At 39.4% G+C, this 23,429-nt stretch overlaps 1 protein-coding gene across 3 annotated transcripts; it reads left to right on the forward strand.

The window, feature by feature from the left end:
- Positions 1 to 8,270: 8,270 nt before the first annotated feature.
- rnpc3 (RNA-binding region (RNP1, RRM) containing 3) lies at positions 8,271 to 23,003 on the forward strand. 3 transcript variants are annotated; one of them, XM_054622810.1, is made up of 16 exons: positions 8,271 to 8,661; positions 8,954 to 9,110; positions 9,205 to 9,252; positions 9,361 to 9,470; positions 9,910 to 9,999; positions 11,911 to 12,022; positions 12,676 to 12,744; positions 13,513 to 13,655; positions 13,905 to 14,030; positions 14,424 to 14,563; positions 16,768 to 16,953; positions 19,122 to 19,216; positions 19,444 to 19,502; positions 20,164 to 20,296; positions 22,402 to 22,479; positions 22,961 to 23,003. In XM_054622810.1, the coding sequence occupies exons 2-15, from the start codon at positions 8,958 to 8,960 to the stop codon at positions 22,468 to 22,470; spliced, it is 1,533 nt and encodes a 510-aa protein (XP_054478785.1). In that variant the 5' UTR covers positions 8,271 to 8,661; positions 8,954 to 8,957; the 3' UTR covers positions 22,471 to 22,479; positions 22,961 to 23,003. The 3 variants fall into 3 exon arrangements, with proteins under 3 accessions (XP_054478785.1, XP_054478784.1, XP_054478786.1); XM_054622809.1 differs by having other exon boundaries at positions 22,655 to 22,999; XM_054622811.1 differs by having other exon boundaries at positions 8,271 to 8,415; positions 22,655 to 22,999.
- The last annotated feature ends 426 nt before the right edge of the window (positions 23,004 to 23,429 follow it).

Below are 23,429 nucleotides of genomic sequence, written 5' to 3' on the forward strand. Positions count from 1 at the left end.
AAAGCTTAGGGAAGAGCCTGTGCATTATAGAGATAATTAACTGTTTGGAGAGGCCAGTCTGGCTGAGCCGGTGGATTGGCATGAGGTGGAGAGATGAAACATCAAACAAGAAGGCAAAGTAGAACCCAGTGTACGAGACTCTGAACTAAAATTGGGAAGGTGGGATCTGTGAGCAGAATTAGAACAGCTGTTTTCCATCATATATTTATGATTCTGTGAAGAAATCTCACTTGGTAAATTGAAATGTTGAAACCAGCACCATATGAAAAAAGTTTCAAGGATGGGTATTTTTGGTCCTTATTTTCATGGCAGGAGGCTAAAAATGCACTGGATACCAGCGTACTGTATCCATGAAGCATACAATCATGGATGTTGTCTAATTTCTATTCAGAGAATGGTTATAAAATGTAATTTTCAGCCAAGTTAGCAGCGTGGCTCTGGACAAGGCAATGTCAGTCTGCCAGTCTGTCCACGTCTTTCATCCAGACTGAAATATCTCATAAAACTGTTGGATGGATAGCCAGAAATGTGGTGCAGAGATGACTTTCGTGATGCTCTGTCTCTCACCATCAATGAGTCAAAGTCTTTACTTATTCTGTGATATATCTACTTGATTCTTGGCACACAATTAAGAAGACCTAAGGACATTCATGGCTCCAGTTGTTGATTCCTAATTACTTTAGTGATCCCAACACTTACTAGCTGCAATATCTGATTATTATTTTCGGCCACTTGTGGGCAGCAGTTGATATGATCAACTTGTTCTAGCATACAGTTGCTTATTTACGTTCCAGCAGTTACAGCAACATTATCATTCATTTGGAGTTATGTTTGTGTCCACCAGTTGAATGTAAGCCAAATGTTCACTCTTTTAGCTCTGTTTTTGGTCTCCGCCAACTGCTGAAGGAAATATCTGGCTTTAAACCTGCTAAAGGCTCCACTATGTTCATCAGCCAGTCGCTAGCTTTGCCTATCTGCTGTGTGTTGTTGAGGAGGTGGCATATGGTGTACAGTACATTTTCAGATTTTTTTTGAAGAATACAGCATGCTAACACACTAGCCTAAGGTATAAGACATTAATATTATACCTGCCAAACATCAGCATGTTTATATTGTCACTGTAGGCAAGTTAGCATGCTCACATTAGCATTTAGCTCAGAAAAACGAAGCACAGCCTCACAAAGCAGCTAGCATAGCTATGGATATGCGATTTACTTTTACTTGGTTATGAGATATCATGTCTCATATCACTCATCGTGTAACTTTGACCCCGGGCCATTACTCTGCAAATCCTTAGATGGTATCTCTCTGTGGTTTCTGGTTTTCAGTGTTCGGGTCTGCAGACAGCATTCCTCGCATTCTGCCTTAACCATGAATTCCTGACTTCCTTTCACCCTTTTTCCCGAGTGGGTGACACCGTGTTTGATCCCTGCACACTTCTTACCTTTCTCCACCAAGCCTTCTCCGACGTGGCCAGGAAGAGAGCAGATAAGTAAAAAAGTGAACTGGTTTAAGCCTGAGAGCCTAAATTGCATTAACAGAGGGCCTTATTAATCACAGAGAGCAGTTAAGGCCAGAAGTGGTTGCACTGGACAGATGTAAATCTCCGGTTGGAAGTCTGTTTATGTGGATCCTACAATAGAGGAATTTGGAGTTCAGTTTTACCTGTAGAATTTCAGAAGATGCTTTGTTGTCCATCAGTTTTAGACAGTGATTGAAAACAGGATACAAGACTTTGATGGTCAACCTACACATCATGTAAACCTACCAGGCTGAACTTGCCCATTTCCTCTATTTCACTATCCATCAAATGCTCTCTGGGAAGTGCTGATTAAACAGAGACTACCCAAATTTCATATTATTTCCGTCTCTGCCTGGGCTCAGCCTGATACCCACTATGTGCCATGATTATCAACCTGAGTGCACTCCACAATATGCTGCTCTTAGTATGAACACTACTTCTAAGCAGTGTTTAGGTTTAAGGGCAAACAGAAATTATCTTTTATTACTTCCAAAGAGGTATTTCCTTTAACAAAGAGTTGTGTGTGTAACTGTGCAAATGTACAAGTGGACTTGCAAAACATGACCTGTTCACCTTTCTGTGCCTTAGAAAAAGAATCAGACAACAGCTATGCATACATTGGAATGACAATGAAATGATCAGCTTAGTTCCAAAAAACATGGCACATCTGTGGGCCACATGAATCTTCAATACTCTTTACTAGATGGGTCATACCATAAATCTGTCTGCAGGATGGCTTTGTCATGACAACAGTACATTTATGCAAGACTTTAATGGTTTAATCTAAACAGCATGTTGTGTCTGTTTGAAATATAACTAATTTGTGATTTTGGATTCATATTGGACAATTTAGCTTTGAAGACAATTTAGTAGAAGAAGACACTGGCACTATTAGTGGCTTGTTCATATTAGTTGCTCCTTCTGTCCGGCACCCTTGCTTGGACCACACCGACCTTTGATCTCTGCCTTCATTTTGATCTCAACAACACACCTGTTAAGTTGTGTGACTGCATCCTGCATAGTTGCAAGGCTATCTAAGTGATGCAATCTGTCCACAGACAGACATATAAACACCGGGCAAAGTATTAAAACCCCCCACTGTGTTCTTTTTACATTAGGTGCCTCCAGGACCACATTTTGCTATGATGAGAAACACACACACTCACAAGGAGAAAACAACCTGCACCAGCGTCACTGTCGCTGTAAATATGGAAACATATAATTGTTTTTAGGGATAGTAGGGACAGAAGTTCTAGGTCTCCAGTCGGTCGGGCGGTCCACCACTTTGGTCTAGACTGAAATATCTCTACAACTATTCGATATCTTACAATGGCATTGTCATAAATTGTTATGAAGGTGGACATTTATGGTTCAGAGTAAAATACCCAAACAACAATTGTACAGATGGCTGTGAAATTTGCTCTTGATATTTAGGGTACCTGATTGGTGAATTCTAATGACTCCATGATCTTTTGTCGAGTGATATCATCAGGTAAAAATATTAATTTCCCAAATACTTTAGTTTAAGACAAAATACCTGCAAAACTAATGCCATTCCCATCAGCTTAAGCTGTACTTTGTGTTTTGTGCTGTTCACATGCCATCACGCTAAATTAAGATGGTGAACCTGGAAAATATTATCTATTACACATCAGCATGTTAGCATTATGTAAACAATTAGCTTGGCCTGAATGCTTCTGTTATAATAATAGGCTGGACTGAAGATTCACAGTTTCTGAAGTGAAGTCTGGAAACCAGTCCCAGTTACAGTCACTGGCATTCCACACCAATCTGAGAGATGGGCTTTGTCAAACACATGCACAGTGTGTAGGAATGTTGGGCATTTTCGTTTATTTGTAGTTTCTTTTCTTGCCCAGAGTTAAATGAGACGATTGATACTTCCCTCACATCTGTCCGTTCAATGTGAAGCTGGAGCCAGAAGCAACTTAGCTTAGCATCAAGACTGAAAACACTAGTCTGGCTCTGTCTGAAGGTAACAAAATCCTCCTACACCAGCACCTTTAAAGCTCACTAATTAACGGATATATATGTTTGTTAAACAGTACAAAAACCAATGTGTAAACACAAGACATTTTTGTGCTTTTCATGGGGCTTATGTGTGGGGCTATTTCTTGGCCGGGCTTCAGAGGCAGTTGTAAAGAAAATACTGGATACTTGAAATGCAAATGCTAAAAGTAAAAGATGCCAGTAAGCCCAGACCGGTTTTCTAGTCAAATAAACCAGGTCCTGTATGTGGCATATTTGTAGAGGCACAATGGAGGCATGAAATGCTCAGGACCAAAGTTTTTCAATGCAGTTTCCATGCAGGCTGCTGGAAATACACACTATCCCACCACAGAGTCTGCCCCATTCATTGCCCCGACCATGAAAGGGTCCATTTAAAGCCTCAGAGGCTGGATATGACCTGAGTTTACTGTCTAGGCTGTATTAGCCTTCCCTCTGGGCCCGGTCAGGGAATACACAGGCCATGTGGACCTGATGAGGACTGTAGGACCCTGTTGAAGGCACAGAGTCTGAGAGATCCTCTAAACCTCTGTATGACTACACATTTTGTTCCCTAAATACCCAGTATTATTTTGTGTATATTATTTTGTGTCCAAGTATGGCTCAAGACAATAATGATCTTCCTTAAGAATTTAAATTGTATGTTTCTACTAAAAGTTTATTCATATTTGTTCATTTGAATTTCAGTTTAAATGCTGCATATTTTTGCAGTGGTTTTTATTAGTAAATCCCTCAAACTCACAAACTGGATTGGACTGTACAGGATGTGTGGAGTTGCCAAATGTTTTTCATGTGAAGCTGGAACCAAACTGGAAAGTATTTCTGTGGACAACCTGGAGGTAGAAGTTTGAGTATTGACCTTATTTCTAAGGCAGCCGTTTGAACAACCAGGTGCAAAACTGTGTACGGAAATCTTACCATCAGTATAAAAATAGTGCTAGTTCAACACTTACCTGAACACATGAATTTATAACAAAATTAAAATGTATCTTTTTAGATGTCCAGCCTTTCTTTTTTTAGGTCCAACCTCCTGCCTAGTTTCCCCAACCAACCACCATTGGAAGATCCTCACTTGCAAGTAATAATCATAGAAAAAAACATATTGGTTTTTGGTTAACACCATCTTGGTTTTTGTTTGTCACCATGTTGGTAAAACCGAACTCTGAGTAAGGCATTTTTAGGCGACAAAGAGGTTACATTTAACTTCCATGAACTGAAAACACACTGTGAAATAGTTACAGTTATAAAAAGAAAACTCATTCTACAGTAAGCTGACAAAAACAAAACAATTCTTTGTTTCATGTGATTGGTCACTGAAAACATATTTGTGAATGTATTATTCCATTTCTGCAAATAGGTCCGTCCCCCTAAAGCCAAAAACACTGGCCCTTTAAGTTTGCTTCAAGATGTGACTTTTTTAAACAAGCCTGAATTTTTCACACAATTTTTTATACTGCTGTCTCCTCTTTGAGACTTTCATCAACATGTTAAGCAGCTAACATAGGGACAAACCCACAAAAGAATTCAGCCAAATCTGCAGTTCCTCGAGGCTCAAAAGAGCATTTTAGCATCTTTACCTCACTGTTTTGTTTTTGCAGCCCGTGACTCGCTGCCATCATTAGTTTCATTTCCAGCAGCAGGCAGTTCTATCTCAACATAAAGCTCTGACAGAGGGACAGATATTTTCATCAGGAGTTGGTGCGTATCAAACAGAGCTTAAAGGAGATTGACATGTGGATTTAACAATTGCCTTGTGGACAGAACCACGACTCCAGATGAATGCTAATGTCGCTGGTCGTCTGCTGGATGTGTAATTAAGCCACTGTAGAGTGATGCTATTTCAATGTTGTGATTAAACCCCCCAGGTGGCATACAAAGGAATCAGGATTAAGCATTCAAATGATAGAAAAGATCTGCTGGTCATGTAATGTTGTCTCTGGGAAAAATACAAACATATCTGAGCACTGTTTGAATTTGTGCTTTCTTGAAAGTGCACTGCAGCCAAAGATGGAGATGGATTTAAAGAAATAGAACTTACATTTTACATTGAGTGCAAACTTTTCTCCTGTCAACTTAAGTCAGTTTGTGTTTCTAACAAAATTTCAAAAGCTGTTATAGGCCACTGGTATAAGACACTGGCTTTGTAGACATTGGATGTAAGCCTCTTTAAATTAGATCATCAGCTAAATAACTAAAAATACAAATATCAATATTAATTCTGGTGACTGCATTTTTCTTTATAATGTCTCGCTGACACAATCATTACCTCAGTTTGCCTGCAGAGGCAATAACAGTCCTTCTGACATTTCACCACCTGAAACTCTGCACTATTTCAGTTTCTACTGTTCTCCGGTACTCCTTAGTACAACCCATTTGCCTTCAGCTCTTTTTTATGGATAGTGCTGTCATTGTCAACCTCCTCTGGATATTATGTCCATCATAAAAGTCGTCAAATTTGAAGATTGTATTGGTACAAAATATCCACTAAAATATTACAGTCAGCCCAACCGATACAGTCAGAGTCGGACTGAAGTTCTTTTTTCTCTCTCCCCAGCTACCACGTTCCCAATCAGCATCTCTCTCTCTCTCTCTCTCTCTCTCTCTTTTCCTCTCCTCAGTCTGATGCGTTACGTTGGAGGGAGGAAGGAGGATCGAGTGTCTACCGTTCCTCCCATCACCTGTGAAATTTCAGAGCCAGGCCACGGTGAAAGGGGGTATTGTGTCCCCCTGATGAGGAATGCCCTTGCGTCTCTCCTCAAAGAAAGGGCTTCATTTGGCCAGGAATTTGGAGGCATCTCGAGAAGTGTAGGGGAGATTTTTCTCGGGGGTGGGGATGGGAAGCCGAAGGCCTTCCTAAACCTGGGCAGGAAAAGGACAGGCCTTCCCTAGCTGGTACCCAATCTCTGTGATACTGATACATTTGAACTGATTTAACAGAAACCTCTGGGCTAGAGGTGGAATGTTTCACTTTATGATCCCTTTAAAGCGCTTTCTATGATTAATGAACAATCAAACCAAAGATTTATAATAATGGATATTTTGATTAGTCCTCAAACACAATACAATATGATAACAGATTGTGGTTGTAGAGGGGAGCTATGTAATACTTTAAAATGTCCCATCCATAACTTTCTTATTTGTCTGTTTCTTTGTATTAGTGAGAGTCAAATTCCTTATATGCTTACATAAATGGCCAATAAAGCCGATTCTGATTCTGATCTGATTCTGATAACTGCGGCAGTAGATGTTCTTTCATATGGGAAGCCTGACACCTGCTGGTGAAAGACAAAACCAAAACTTTTAATGTGAAGGGCTGGTTATTCGAATACATGGTTCAGAGCTTTATATTGCTTCACAGTGTGCATTGTAAATGTTATTTACTAGGACTGTCACAATATCAGATTTTCACTTTCACGGTTATCAGACGAAAAATAATTCACAATAATTACGATAACAATTTTGAAAAATAATAATATTTAATGCTAGCATAAAAAGAATGCTAGCAGTGAAATACATTTATTGTATTATTGTGTATACAACATTACTGTGTATTTTGTCTTTTATCTGGCAAATGAACTACACTCAGAATAGTGGGCTAGAGTGTAGGGAGGACGGGAGAGAGTCTGACCCAGAACTGTAGAAAAGAGGTGCTGGATTATTCCCATTATATTATCATATGTGTGTTATTAACGTGATATTAATATTTCATTTTAAAAATGTTTTTTAAGTGAATCTGTGTGAGTGTAACACAAGCAGCTCGTCAGTACTTGAGGTAGCTCGGCATGTCAGTCACAAGGCCATGGTTTGACCTGGCAGTTCTTCAAGAGTCTCCTGACTTGACGATACTGCTGTTTAAAATGCATTACATGATACATGGCTTTATAGTGTTTGATAAAAAAAGTATGCATTAACAATATTTACCGTTGACATAACTAACATGAAACACACTATGAAACAACACTATGAAAGCTCTTATTGAAACCTTTAAATAATATTGATAATAAGCATTAATAATTGATCATTTCAGCTGGATGGTTATCTTTAATGGTTATTATCTTTAAAATAGTTGTTTCAGCTCTTAACTTTGACCACTGGAAGGCATCCTTGCACTATTTTACAGAACAACTACACAGAGCTAGGCTATATACAATTTTTTTTTTTCCCCCTCCATTTTCATCAAGCAATAATACAATACAAAAACAGTTTTTCGTAACAATAACAATTAAATTGAAAAATGTCTCAAAAGATATTAGCTTTCTATACTGATACAATATAATAATAGAATAGCTTAATAGTAAATATGGACTAGAGCAGCAAATCTCAAAAAACGGAGATTGTATAATACTGTAATATAAGACAAAGTATATTTTTGGGGTAAAATTTTGTCGGTATTCATTTTTTTATATTTATCTTTGATGTGACGGACGAGGCCTCATTAGGTCAAATAAATCAGCAGAGCTGTGGAATTTAAATTTATTGTATTTATATCAAGGCTGAGTAATGTGGGTATCCGGTACAAATATAATTGAATTTTAGGTTATTTACCAGAAGACCCCATTGTAACTATCACCATTATAAAGCAACTTTGTTTCAACATGTGTAGTGTCGATTGAACCAATGTAACCGGACAGAATCAGACTCCCGTCCAGAAGGTGGCGGTGCAGTTGTCTTCCGCCCTAAATCATCATTACAAGAAGAAGAAGAAGAAGAAGAAGAAGAAGAGGAGGAGGCCGGAAGTGCACATGTTTACTGACTACAGCCGCGGCACGCTCGTAATGTCGTCAAAGATATCACTTGAGCTTTGAATTATTTGCTTAAACATTACTTGACTATACAAGTGGCTGCATCTACTGTTTTGCAGTCGTAAGGTAATTCACATCTGGCCTCAGAACAGTTCTAAGGTGAAGCAAACCTGCGCGGTTGCTGCGTGTTAGCTTCGTTCAGATATAGCAGTGAGCTAAGGTTGGAGCTAGTCCTGTGTGTTGTTGCACGGTTCCCTGTTCACAGAAATAACTGTTTAATTTGCTGAATGAAAAATGTAACGATACAAGTCTGACAGACCATCACTTCGGATGATTAAGAAAGCATTAGATTGGTTCTTTAATCCGGCATAGGTAAGGACTGTATAAGCTAAGTATTTACAATACAATGATATTCAAGTTTTCAATTGGAAGCATTGTTTTGCACAAATGACCTCACCACCTCATGCATGTGTGGTCAAACGACACCAGTCACACACCAAATGACAGGATTGATGAAGTACTGTTGTCCTGATCACTTTTTAATATAATGCCAGTAATCAATCAAACTGGTAACAACGAAGAGTGTCCAACACGGTGAGTGTCCCTGACTGTACTGTTACTGTTTTCTCTTAACTGTGGCATCTCTCTGCCCGCTGTTCTGCAGGGAAATGGACAAGAACGAGGACCAGGTCCAAACAAACGTCAGTAGAACGCTGCTTATCCGCCACCTACCAGCTGAGCTCAGCCAGGATGAGAAAGAGGACCTCTTAAAGTACTTTGGAGCCGAGTCGGTCAGGGTCTTCTCCAACACGGGTCGTTTGGTAGGTTGTGCCACGTTGTGTAATACCTGGCTTTATATCTCTTGACATAATTGATTTGCGGGCCCCTTCTGAACAAGCTTTTCCATCTCCACAGAAACATGCAGCTTTTGCAACATTTAGAAGTGAGAATTCGGCAGTAAAAGTGAGTTATTTATGCAGCGTTGGTACTCGTATGACATCTAAGGAAGCCTTGCTTGCAAATGGTTAGAGCTCAAAGTGAATCTGATTTTTATCATTTCATCTGTTTCAGGCTCTTAGCAGGCTCCATCAGTTAGAGATCCTTGATCATACACTTGTTGCAGAGTTTGCGAAAGGTCAAAATCATGTGACCGTATTAAAGGACCCACCGGTGTCAGAAAGGTAAGTTGCTTGATTTATATGAATTAAGAAACGCTGTTGATCTGCACAGGCCGTGATTATGAGAAATGTGATTTTTGCACATCGCAAATATATGGGCTGTTAACCTCCATTTGAGATTTAGCTGGTGCTGGTGTTGGTTGTGTGGTCTTAGGATCCTGTCGTAAACCCCACAGACCAGAAATGATTTCCCCAAACATGGATTTTTATTTATAAGTTGGCAAAATCAACACAAATCAGTTTGATCAGAAAAATGTCATAGTTAAACATGCTGTAAACTGAAATCTATTCCTAGTGCTAGAGTGAAACTCATTCTGTTTCAGTGTGAACATATTCTCAGCATCCAGCTAAATTGATGTAGCATTTAAACACTTATTCAATACAAGATCGAGGGTGAAAGCTGCAGTTGTATCCTTTTTGTAACGTATTCCTTTTTCTGCAGTGGTAAACATGTCAAAAAAGAGAAGAAGAAACAGGAGACCAAGCAGCCAAACGTTCCCCTCATAGAGACCGGCATTGCGCCTAGCCTTGGGTAAGTTTTGAATGCATGTCTATAAACTGATATTAGCCGATCTTGATGTAGTCAGAGATCATTTCTGGATTGCTAAATGAGATGAGGCATTCTGTTTTCATGATGTGTTGTTTGGCTGATAAATCAGTAAGGCCACTTGCCCCATGTCTGAAATGACGACATTGAACTGCTTTAGTTCTACTCAGCAGGTGGTTTAGTGTGTCACTATCATCATCAGATTTGTTCTCACTGTGTCTTATGAGGATAAAACAAAAGGATTATATATCATTCTGTGATCTGCAAATTCTAAATTATGCAATTAGATATGCATTTGTAACACAAGCTTGCCAAACCTGGTGTTCGTCAGTTTATGTGCGTAGCGGCTGCCTGGAGGCTAGCTGACAATAAACCTGGACGAGAATCTGAGAGCAACAGTCAGGAGCCGTCAGCGGCCTTGTGTCCAATGAGATGGTCAGGCCGGCGTCGAGCGCCTGACAGGCCGTCTGTCCTGCCAGTTGGTGGTACCAGGTGGTCTTTGATACCGCTCGCTCCAAGACTGCCAGTCTCTCCTGCCGTGTGCTAAAATAAAATTTGGATCAGCCAGTAGCGTTCACCACCTCCTGATATGATGCAGTTTGCTTAATTATATATTTGTATCACGGGTCGTCAACACTACGCAGATTGTTTATCAGGAGCCCTTAAGGTGAATACATTTTAATGGGATATCTTGATTGGGTTCCATAAATTCTTTTAATTCTTATTGTGTATAGCAGTATATCATTCTGGTGTCCTACAGTTGAGGTACTGTTCAGAGACATTTTCATTTTGACGGAGGTTATACTCTGGGATAACAAACAACTGTCTGAATGTATTTCATTACATTAATTATAGAATTAATTACAAATCCTCTATCATGGTCTCTGTAATTGTGTGTCTCTGTAATTGTGTATCACTGCGTTGATATAAAAATATATAAAGTTTGTGGAAAATAAATTGAGAATTTGTTAAGTAATACAATAACCGGACAGGAATGCAGTTATTCCAGTGATCAAATTAATGTAAAAATCATATTAAAAATCCAGTATTATGAAGAAGTCTTGCTCATTGTAACATTGCCTACAATGGACTTATCCTGATACAGTTCCTCTTTTTAACAAGCTACATCCAAAAGTTGACCAGCAAGTTCCTCAAAAACAAGACATTAATAATTAGGTGAACAAAATGGACGACTACATGTTTGATTTTAAAACACTGGACCATATCAAATGTCATTTTCCAAACCATGGTGTTGAATCAGACGTACACTCTGGTTGAATAGACTGGCACTACGACTAGTACCACAGCTGAGACTGAAGGCTAACATCTTACAATTCAAATGATTGACATTTTTATATTTCTTTGGTTTATTTCTTCACTTTTCTTTTAAAGATTGGATTGAAATGTTAGTTTTCACCTTGCAGCAAAATCAGTGTGTTCTCCCAAGCATTATTACACATTTAACAAATGGATATAGAATTAAGGCTGTTTTCACTTCTTTTTTTTCCTCTCAGTCCCAGCAGAACTGCTAACAGATTTCTTTGTCATCTTGCCAAGTGGCAGATTAAACAACATACACTCTACCCCCCACTTGAAGTATTTGTTTATTAGGCCTCAGAGCCTAGGCTTATAAAAGTTATTATTACACGAGGACAAGCTTTGGTGCTGACATGGCATGCTGGTCCCAACGTCCCTTAATGGCTGGGTTTCACATTTTGTTGGCCGAGTGCTTCTAAAGAATGAGCTACCTAGCTAAAGTTCACCGGCTGGACCACATATTCATGTGTCTCCATTATTTTTTAAGTGAGGGGGGTATTATATTTAAGGCAGCTAGTTGCAGCTGCAGAGTTTCCTTTTAAGTAATTTTGTCTTTTCTGTTCACTCTCTCTACTACAGGTTGACATTTCAATCGAATCCCACTCTGAAATATTTATACCCACCACCCTCTAATGGCATTCTGACAAATATAACACACATCCTAATGAGTGTGCCAAAGTTTTATGTTCAAGTGAGTATATACTGCTTATTTTACATCATTTTATTCCTCGTCCAATACCTGCACATCTTTGATATGCATATGTGGTCATCTGTGCCTATTCTATTTGTGTTTCTGTTCTTGTTTTCATACTTTCCTGTTTCCAAAAGCAGGAATTTGTACAACATTTGGAGCCTTCAGATTCCCTTTTTAAATGGAAATATGAATATCCCAGAGGTTTTTGAACTGCACCCAACCTCTTAAAGATCAAACAGCAAACATTTGCCTTTTAAATTTCAATTTGGGGAGCAAGTATTAATAATAAACCATAAGTGGGAGGCATGAGTTATAGGTTTAACATTTCCCTGGGAGCCGTGGTGCTTGGGTTTTTCCTTGCTGCTACTCCCAGCGTTGGCGTCTTGGTGGTGCTGGTGTGTTGCAGAGAAGCCGCCTCCATGCTCAGCCTCACCGCTGCTATCTCCCTCCAGCCTCAATCTCACCTTGATCCTGGTATTTTAAATGAAAACGCAAAAGCCTTGCAATCTGTTTTACATATGGAGCCTGAGTTCCAGGTTGCCTGTTTGGGAGCAGCTGTATATCTATATTACCAGCTCCCACCCAGCTTTTGGTAGGAATCTTTAGACACAGCCATCACTGTGTTAATGCTTATATCTCCAATTATACAGGTACTGCATCTGATGAACAAAATGAATTTACCGTGTCCGTTTGGCCAAATCACTGCCAGGCCCCCCATGGTAAGCTTGTCACCTTTAACCATCAGTGGCTTATTTAATCTGTCTCTCTCTCTCTCTCTGTTTTTGGTGACTCTAGCAGCTATTCATTGCCTCGAAAACCTATTGTGTGTCTCCAAACATCTTTTATTTTACCAAAATCAGTGCAGCTGTAAGAGTAGCAATAACATGTGACTTACTGCACATATGTGAGTGTTGAGTAAGTACATGTAAAGTCCTGAGTACTGAAAGCAGACAGTGGACAAACTTTCTTTTTCTTGCAAATGTATAAATCTGAAATATTGCTCTGCTTGAACAAAATTTGCTGTGTCCAGCTCTTTAAAGACGAACAATTACTCTTCTGCTTTGTCTTACATGTGAGTAAAATGTCTTAATTTGTTCATTACTTCTGATTTAAAAACAAGTGGAAGACATCACCTTGGGCTCTAAGACATTTTGATGGTCATTTTCACTTTTTCTAGCATTTAATTTATCCAAAAGATTAATTTAGGAAGTCATCATCATCAGATACAGCCCCATAAACTACACCACTTAGAACAGTCAATTTTTTATTATGGGTGGGTAATATTTGAGTCTGAAAATATTGTGATTTAGTTAAAGCCTCATGTAATGGATCACCCCCACTGTGATAATAAACATGTAGCCGGCCATGCCTTTATTCTTGTATCACTTCTACTCTCTGCAAACCAGTGCACTACATACACTCCTGAAGTCTGTCTGTTGAACCCAGGGGCATTTGCAAGCTAAGCCAGGTTGTTTCGTTTCCTGCAGTATGAGCTCCTGCCTCCTGCACCACCCATCCCGATGCCTCCTCCCTTCCCTCCCGACTACCCCCCTTTACCAGAGGAGGAGATGGAGCTGTCCAGTGGAGAAGAATCAGAGTATGAGAGCGAGGACGACGAAGACAAGGAGAGGTTTGGAGCCCTATTTAAAGAGGACTTATCTCTGCGTAAACATCTTCTCGAGCCAAAGGAATTCACTTATTTTGCTTTGCATTGCCGCTGCCATTCGATGTGTGTTAATGTGTCATCCAGAAATAATGTTTCTAGAAACACAAGTGGCTTGCAACTGTCTTTAAACTCTGATGATTGGGTGAATTGTTTTTTCTTTTTAGTCCAAGGTAGACATTTTCTTACTTATTCCCTGTCCTTGCTTTATTCCAGGATTGTTCGTCTGATGGGCCTGGTCAACCAAGCGTGCAAGAGACCCTTGAGACCAAAAACAGCTTCAAAGAGAAAGAAGCCCAAGATCAAGGATCTACTCTATGCTCCCAAACCAGACTCTCAGAGGTACACCAAAGGCACTCGTGCATGTCACAGTCCTCATGCATAGACGGTATTCTTAGGCAGCTAAAAAAGGAGGACGAAAACCTCCAGACAATATGTCTTCCTCATAAAGACAGCCTTTTGTGGCTCAGAGATGTATTGTTCCGGCACCACACACACACACACACACACACACACTCACTCCCTTAATGACACACCATAAACTCTGTTTCTAAGCTACACACACACACTTACACTTCAGTGTCTCCAGGCTGCAGGTTTGTGGACTGGGAAATATCTCTGGTTGACCAGAACAAAAAATCCCAACCCATAAGCCTCTGTGGAGCCAGGTTTATTGTGGGTACTTTTTAAAAGGGTTCTGTTGAGGGGAGTGGTGATTGTCTCTGCTGTCCTTAGTGCTCCAGTGCTGCAGCCCTCCGATGTGTTTGAGCAGCCCCACCCCGCCGGGCAGAGGAAAATTGAATTCCACATTTCAGTTCCAGAAGTGGCGGACATGGCAGAAGGAAGTGGCCCAGGTCAGCCTGATGAGGAAGGCGGTAAGGGCTCGGCTTCCCTATTTTGAGCTTATGTTCACAACTAACTAGCATGTTGGTTTTATTGAGTATTAATCAATTAATCATTTTGTGACTTAGAAAAATGTCCATCATAATTTCCGAGAGCCCAAGGTAATGTTTCTGAAGTCCTTGCTTTGTCTCATCTAACAGTTCCAAACCCTAATATACTCAATTCACGATGATAAAAAAGAGAGAAAAGCAGCAGATAATTTAACTTTTAAGAAGCTTGAATATGTTTGTGGTTCGAAAGGTGAACTTTTCTTTTCTCATTTATTAACTTAGCACTAATCATGACTAAAATTCGTTTTTTCTTTAGGTTATCATAATGTCACTTTGCACGACGTAAAACCGTCAATTAAATCCCTGATCTATATTGTATTTGTAATGACTTTAATAGATGTATTTAAGTCTTTAACTAACAATTATTTTCATTCACCCAAGTGTGGGATTATTATCTCAATTAATCCATCAATCTCTTTCTATTTAATGTCAGAAAATAGGGAAAATTGCTCATTCTAAATGGAATAGAATAACTAAATATTTTGAATTTATGCTTAAATAAAAATAAATAAATTAATGAATTGTTAAATAGCTGCCGATCAATTTCCTGTCAACTGACTAAAAGATTTTTCTGCTAATTGTTCAGCTTTAATATCCACCCATTCCCGTCTTTTATCTGTTATTGATTACATGCATCTTGGGAGAACCCCTCGTGCCAATGCAGATAGGGTTAAATTGTACACGCCACCTTTTAATGTGGATGTCCAATCAGTGGAGGAGCTGCTTATCACTACAATGTGAATAGCTGGTCCGGCTGGCGGCGCGGCTTTATATAAGAAAAGTGCACCGCCTTCTCTCTATATGAGGAAGAAAGGCACCATAAGGATTTGATTATTACCATACATCATGTTTATTATCACATAGAAGCAGGAGGTGGTTTGATACTCATAAGTTAAAGCCCTTACCATGGAGCCAAGTGTTGCACAGCAGTATATCACAGCAGAAAGGTCTTACCATTATCTGTATCAGAAAATGTCATTGGGGGCCCAGCCTGTGTTACTTGTCAGCTGTGCAGTTCCCTGTTTGCCTTATCTCCCCTCTCTCTAGCTACAACTTCAGTCCCTGGCAAGCCCCTGAAAAGTAAAATAGATCTCAAAGTCAAACACAAAAGATTTCCTAAAGGCAGGGGAAAGATAAACTATGACAGGTGGCTTTTTGGATTAGTCTTGTTTTGGGGAAGGGGGGGCTGTGTGATCCGATAAACAAGCTATTTAAATGGAAAAAGGGAGTTGGGGGCAGATAAGGAGGAGGATAATTCTGAAAGCAGTGATCTAGTTCTCTGCCGAGAGTGTATCAGAAAAGCTCCCCAACACTTCTTGCTCCGGTGCACGCGCACACACACACACACACACACACACACACACACACACACACACACACACACACACACACACACACACACACACACCTGATGACAAGCTTTTCCCCCCCTTTCTCAGATTTGTACAGGCTCACTGCTCTTAGTAATTCCATCTACAACGTGTGTGTGCGCTTGCATGCGCTCCTCAAAAGTCTGCCAGAGTTATTCTTCCCGCTGCCTTTCAAACTCACGTTTGAAAAGCAGGAGTGGATTTTGATTTGATTAGGTTTCTTTATTTGACATAGACTGAATGTGCTTACGTCTAACTCTTGAGACCATCTTAATTCAATGCAACCACTTTAACTACAACATTATTTCTAGAAATGGACAGCATTCATTGCATTAAACCCAGACAAAAGAAATCCTTATTTTTGACTCAATCAGTTTATAATGAGGCCACGGTTAGACATTTTTAAACATTCAATATGTAAAACTAATTGTGACCAAGAGGATTTGCATCCACTCTGCCATCCCGAGCTTGTTTGGTTTCCTGAAGAGGATAAACATTGTGGAAGTGATTACTTCACCATCTGCTGTTGTTAGACACTTTGAAAACTTCCATCTGTATTTGCGCTGTAGGGAGAGTGTCCTCTTCCTGTTTTGCATCATAAAGCAGCCCGGCAGAGCATGTGCATACAGCGTAGTGGCACTTTATATGGTATAGAGTTTAGCTGCTGCCAGTGTTGTTACCAAAATGAAGACAGTAAGAACTCAATGAGTATGTTGTTAATGTGCTGCATCTAGTTCAACCTCTGTGTCCCTTCAGAAGTGGATGAGAGGGAGCTCACCCCCAGCAGCAGCCAGGAGGCGGCAGAGGCTGAGGGTTTCGGGAAGCTTTACCCCAGCGCACAGGCGTCCCAACAGCAAGAGGAGCTTAGCGATGACGAGCAGGATCTCCCCTCAGACGTCATCTCCAGGAAGGAGCTGGAGAAGGGACGGCTGTCAAGAGATGGTAAACACGAAGGGAGGCTCTTGGTCCACACTGCCGCAGGGCATTTTGTGTGGCGTTTAGCACGTTTCTTTACCATTTTTGTGTGGGTTTCAATCAATCCAACCCTAAAGACTTGGATGTTTTGTATGAGGGAGTTATATTGTTGCCTGTAGCTAGTAAACTGACCAACAGAACTGGTCATAAACCGGTGATTAGAGACAAGGAAGTCAATAAACTAGACCTTAGACTTTAGTTGTTTAGTTTAGTTCAAAAAAACATTGAATATCAGGACAGCATAATTATTTCAGGTTTGGGAAGTTCTAACAATAATTAATCATACATTTTTTTTCATTTAGCAAATGTTTTTTATTGATGTATACCAACTTTGACCGTATCAACTTGCTTTTTACGTTAATAACATTCTTTTCCCCTCTCAAAAGATCCTGTTCTGTGTAGAAGTGATGCAAGAAGTATGGAAGTAGCGACAGAGTTCTGTTTGAAATGCATATTAGAGAAATTTGGCTGTTAGTTTGAGCAGCGAGAGCTACGGTGGCTGAACAAAAAAGAAAAGTGCCAACCGCAGAAAATCAAACTTGACAAAAGAAACTGATTGATCCCTTAAGAGGAAGACAAGCTGAAAAGTTAAACATCAGCAATACCGTTCTAAGATTTAAATCACCCCAATATGAAGAGGACTGAGGAGAGATGTAAAATGGTTGTTTGGCTTTTGGAACGGCAAATTCTGCTGTTGGTGATTAGCTGCTGTCTAAAGCCCAATTTTAAGTGCCAAACATCAAAGATTACTTGTCACCAAAAACAATTTAAGCCATGGTCAGACATAATTATAGATGGAAGTGGAGTAATGTAATGCTACCATTAATCATTTCTATTGACGTAGTGTCACCTGAATCTGTAACATTTATATATCCAGGACAAATAATATGAACCTCAGGTGAAGTTGGGACCAAACCAACATTACTGGGATTGTTGGTCAATATTTAATTGAGATTGTCAGTGACTTTTGTTCCTCCTTGATTGTTAATGGAGTGGAGTTGAATTGGATAAAACCGCGCGCTTTGATTTTTTTATATTAGCAATGGATCAAATTACTGTGTAATACGTAAGGGTTGGCTCATGAGGACAAACTGGTGAACATAGATGAACATTTAGCAGCTAAATAGATATAGTTGGATATAATTAGATAAATACCTCAAAGAAGAGAGACTATGGGACTGACATTTGTTAGGTGACCAGAAGCACGGCTCGACGTGAATATAAATCTGCCGAATGTTCAAATATGCAGCTGTTTGCTTACAAGCTCGCAATAACAACTTAAATGGTGATAACGTGTCAAGGCTGTGTTTACAGCCCGAAGACAGCGAAAATAAGTAAATCAGGTAGTGCAGATTTAAGCATGTTAAAGTCATTTTGTAAGAAAAAAAACATAGAACTTGTTGTGTTGACAGTTAAAAAGCTTAGATATTTCCTCTCGTTAAATGCAAAAATTGAAAAAAAACTACCAGGTGCAAATCCACAATTGATACCAATATTTAAACATCCATTAAATCAATATTTTCCCTATGTTAGAAACATAATAATAGGTATTTGAAAACAAATCCTGTTTAAATAGAGCTTTGGTTCCTAAATGTAATCTCTGAAACCTTTCACCACCTGATTCCACATTTGAGGATGGGTGTATTTTTAACTTATTTCTATAATGTAAATCTAAGAGCATAATACAAAGTGAAGCAATGATCTAAATTGGTGTATGTTGAAATAATTCAAATGTTGGACCATTTCCACCAGAATTGTTTTCAGCCTATATGGATCCCTGTTCTTTACTTGGTGAGCGAGAGTGCAACCCCACCATGTGATGTTCAGACATGTTTTCCATTAAAATAGCTGCGATATGAATCGGCCAGGTCCCGTCTAGAATGAACTGGCTGGTAGGTGCTGGGACCAAACATGTAATCACTGCTTTAATGTCTGAGTTCATCTCTCAGCCTAGCTCTTCAATCCACTCCGTCTTAAATAAAACATTTCGTGGATGATATTGAGTGGCAATGACTTTGAATTTACCTTAAAATATGTACGGGCAGCTCTGTGATGATCCTTTGTACCTGTATTTTGAAATGCACCTTGCATCAAGTTTCTTTTCTTTTTTCTTCTCTTTTTTTTTTTTAAAACAGAGATAAAAAGGATGTCTGTGTTTAAAAACTATGAACCTGGTGAGCCTACCTGCAGACTGTACGTGAAGAATATTGCAAAGCAAGTGGATGAGAAAGTAGGTCCATTTATAGCACTTGACCCACTTTAGTTTACTGGATTTGATGCTCATTCTGGAGTTTTCATTTATCGCTTTAGATCATCATATGTCATTCTTTGTTATTTAATGTCAATGTTTTGTTTTACTATGAGGTGTTAACATTCATTCTGCATGAACAATAGAATCAACCATGCATTTATATTCATATTGACAATTTTTTCTGATATTCATCATTTGTCTTCCAGGAACTAAAGTACATCTATGGGAGATACGTCAACCCTTCGTCAGAAGCCGAGAGAAACATGTATGTAAACTGACCAGACCAGATGATCTTCACTGAGTTTCTTATTGACATGGCTTGTTCATGAGCTATTTTTGGCTCCGGCAATTTGTCACTTTCCTCAGAGAGTTTTTAGTAATTCATGCTGACTGTGTGTTGTGTTATTAATAAGTATCTAATCTGACATAGAGATCATGAGGGACATTTTTTATGTTTGCGCATCAGCAGTACTTCAAATGAATATTCCACTTGAGTCATCAAACCAAGCTTATGTTGAGAAGAGGGGCCAGACTCTGAACACAGATGTAGGCGATAAACAGGAAAATGCAACTCTGCCAGAGAAACAGTTTGGCCTTTGTGTCCCATCTCTAAATTATGGCTTTTTTTCCCAGTTTGAGGATGACTGCAGACCAACTTTTTCTTAAAACATTTCCTAAAACATTTACAAATTGTATGTAGTGTTCACAATTGCAAATCAGTGAAACCAATTGGTTGGAATAGAAACCGGCAGGTTCTTGGGTCTCAGGGACAATTGACAGCCACTGTTCTATTTGGTCACAGCAGCAGCTAACATTTTTCCAATTCTCTCTTATACTGAATAGCTGCAATATAATGTTGACACGGTTAGGCCGTAACCCTGGAGTGGTAATGACGTGTCCCTGCTTTATGTGTTTTTTTTCCTCAGGTTTGACATTGTGTTAATGAAGGAGGGGCGGATGAAAGGGCAGGCCTTCGTAGGACTCCCCAGTGAGCAGAGTGCAGAGAAAGCCCTGCGGGAAACCAACGGCTACGTTCTCTATGACAAGCCCCTCATCGTTGTATCCTTTTTTCCTACCTCTCGTAAGATCAAACAAGATTTTATAAAAGGAGGAAATCCAGGCTTATTTGGAGGAGTTTGAGACGTAGATTCTACCTATATCTTATCTTAACAGTTTACCTAAAATAAAACAAATAGGTTGGTGATGCACTTATTAGCAAGTCTGGGCTCATTTTGTGGTGTCATATTCACCATCCTTTTCCATATCACAAGGCCATTTTATCTTGCATATAGAAGATAAACGCAACAATATTTCAAAGTATGTGGAAAGCGTAGAAAATAAAGATATAGACCTGGTGTATACCAATGCACTGAACATACATAAAGGGGAAGCTAAGAGTCGGTGTGTCGATTATTAGGTGGACACCTCCCGTCACAGATGTGTTGTTGGCTTTGGTCCTCCATGCCTTCAGGAGGACAAGGACTAATTTTCTGGCAGCCCCGAGCCACCACCTGCTCTTCCTCAGCGCAACACCGATAATTGCACATCAACCTTTGAACTTGTCTAATGGAACAAGGCTATTGATTTTGATGGTGTTTTAATGTGCATCCCATCGCCAATTAGTTGAGCGAAGGCATATTAGTCTTCGAGTTCAAAGAATGAATGGGAGAGTCTGCAGTGTAATTTAGCTGGAGATGTTGTCTTGCATGTAAAAGCTAAATTCCAGGTCAGGTGACAGGTGTCATTTCACCATCCAGCCATTAACGAGGTGGTGAGCAGGCTGCAAATTTGCTGTGTGAATATGGTGGTTTGTAGATTTCTAGCCGTTGTATGTTGGACGCACGATCCGCTCTGTCTAGCAAATATATCGGCTTGATAAATAATCCAAAATGGTGCATCACATTGATAAAATAACGCTGGATTTCATGTCTGCTTTGTTTAATGCAGATCTCTAGCGTTTAGGTAGTCTATCTGAATTCCTGTTGGAATCAGAGTGGGAATGGCAGACTCCAATTTTACTATACAGAGAAGTAATGAGTGAATGCAAATATAGTAAATGGCTATTGCAGAAAAAATCCCAACCATAAATGGTATCAAATCTGAGGTTGGATTTCATGGACATCTTTTTGCAGGTGTTGCAATAAAAAAAACATCTGAAAATATACAACTGCAAGTGTGCTCAAGGGGGAACTAATAGAACTACTATTACTAATAGAACTCAACATGTGTTATTAGGTAGACTTGGATTGTTTTTAAGGGGTTTATTCTATTTGGAGCATCAAAAAGTCGAAAAAAAAGTTCATTTGGGTACAGATGTCTTTTTAAGCAGTCATAGGCAGAGGACAGCCGGTCCCAGTTTAGAGTCCCTATAATGTTTTTTTCAGTGCTAGCTAGAGACTGCAGCATGACACTTGCCAGAGAATCCTCAAACAGCCTGCTACTAAAATAAGTGAGCTGAAAGGAGAGAGAAAAGAAAAGAAAAAAACGGCATGAAATGCTTGTAGTTTTAAAGTGTAAGGTCTAGCACTGCAGTGACAGCCTTTTTACACATGTGGCTCCTCCCCCTTTATTTAATCCGTCACATCGGCGATATTCATCAATCTATGTGTATGACGGCAGCCTTCACTGAGGCAGTGGGCTAACCTTAACCTAACCTAGCTCTTAAAAGGTCCGGCTTTTGGTCAGTAGGCTTCTGGCATTTATGAGCAAACAGCTGCGACCTTTTCTCAAATTAAATTCATATGAGGAGGCATGTGTCACAACTAAGAGGGCCCCTGTGGCTTAAAGCTGCTGCACACAACTCTTGGAGTAAAACATGATTGTGTGTGTGTGTGTGTGTGTGTGTATATATTCTATATAAGTCTGTGATTATCCGTCTGTGAACTCGTGCAGTGAGGTTGGGGTTTTGGTGTACATTATCTGTGGTGCTATTGGTGCATTAGTTTTGTAGATATATAGGTATACATTCAAAGTAGTAGACATTACTAATGGGACCAGATGAAGGAGCAGATTTGTTGCCTGTATAGGATGATGTTTTTATCTACTTCCCATACTTAAAAGAAGCTGAAAACGCTTGCCTGAAAAAGAAGATGCTTCATCCAGTGAGAGTAAACCGTTGCCCGTTTTAATGAAAATGTTTGCAGACCTTAACCATAAACTCGCAGCAATTTGCCCGATCTGCCAGACCAAAAGAAGACAACACAGTTACCAAGAGAGGACCCAAACAACGATGAACTCAGCAGGTGAGTGAGAGACTAAAGCATCTGCAAATAGAGACTCTATATTCAATTGACAACTGATTTCTCTTTTATCATAGTGTCATCTGTTCTGAATATAAATATATATTTAGAACAAGCCTTATTATTCTTGTAATGGTGTTTTCTTTTTACGTTTGTGTTTACACTTTATTTATTCAAGATGCCAAGGCTTGATATTGTGGCCCAGCAGAACCATTTGTATCCTTATTCTGGCATATCCTTTTGGGGAAAAAAAAAGGAAAGAAAATGGGGTCAGTTTATTTGTAGTTATTGTGGCACAATTGGAACTTGAAACAGCCTGGATTGTAGTCTAAATTTAAAAAAGACTGCGTGCCACACTTTGTTTCTGTAGTCTATTGTCTCTTACAGTATGTTCTCTGAAATACTTTAAGTATAGACTGTGCTATTTTGGAGTCTCTCAAACATCTCTTTACATTTCTCTCTACCTTGTTTGACTGATTTTCAGGTGATGGTCCTCAGATGTCCTCTTCTTCTTCTTTTCTTACTGAATAAAAAAAAAAGCTATTTTATTAAGAAAACTTTTGTCATGTTTTCTTCCAACCACAACTTCAAACATATGTCACCGTTTGTCGGGAATCACTTCAGCCAAACTATGATAACTGATCATCTTTGGTCTCAAACTGAAAGTCCCGACAGCAAAGTGAACACATACTGGGGAAGGTACAGTGCCTTGCAAAAGTAATTTTACAACCTGGAAATGATATGCAGTTTATATGGATGTCATTAAATGGACCTAAACAAGAGTTCAAATTATTGAAGTGAAATAGAAAAAATGTAAAACTAATAAGCGGTGCAATCATATTTATTCTCCTTCTTTGCTATAAAGCCACTAAATAAGATCTTGTGCTACCAATTACCCTCAAGAGTCATATAATTAGTTAATGTCCACCTGTGTGCAATCTTAGTGTCACATG

This window comes from Anoplopoma fimbria, chromosome 21, assembly GCF_027596085.1.
Source record: "Anoplopoma fimbria isolate UVic2021 breed Golden Eagle Sablefish chromosome 21, Afim_UVic_2022, whole genome shotgun sequence".
Taxonomy (NCBI): Eukaryota; Metazoa; Chordata; class Actinopteri; order Perciformes; family Anoplopomatidae; genus Anoplopoma; species Anoplopoma fimbria.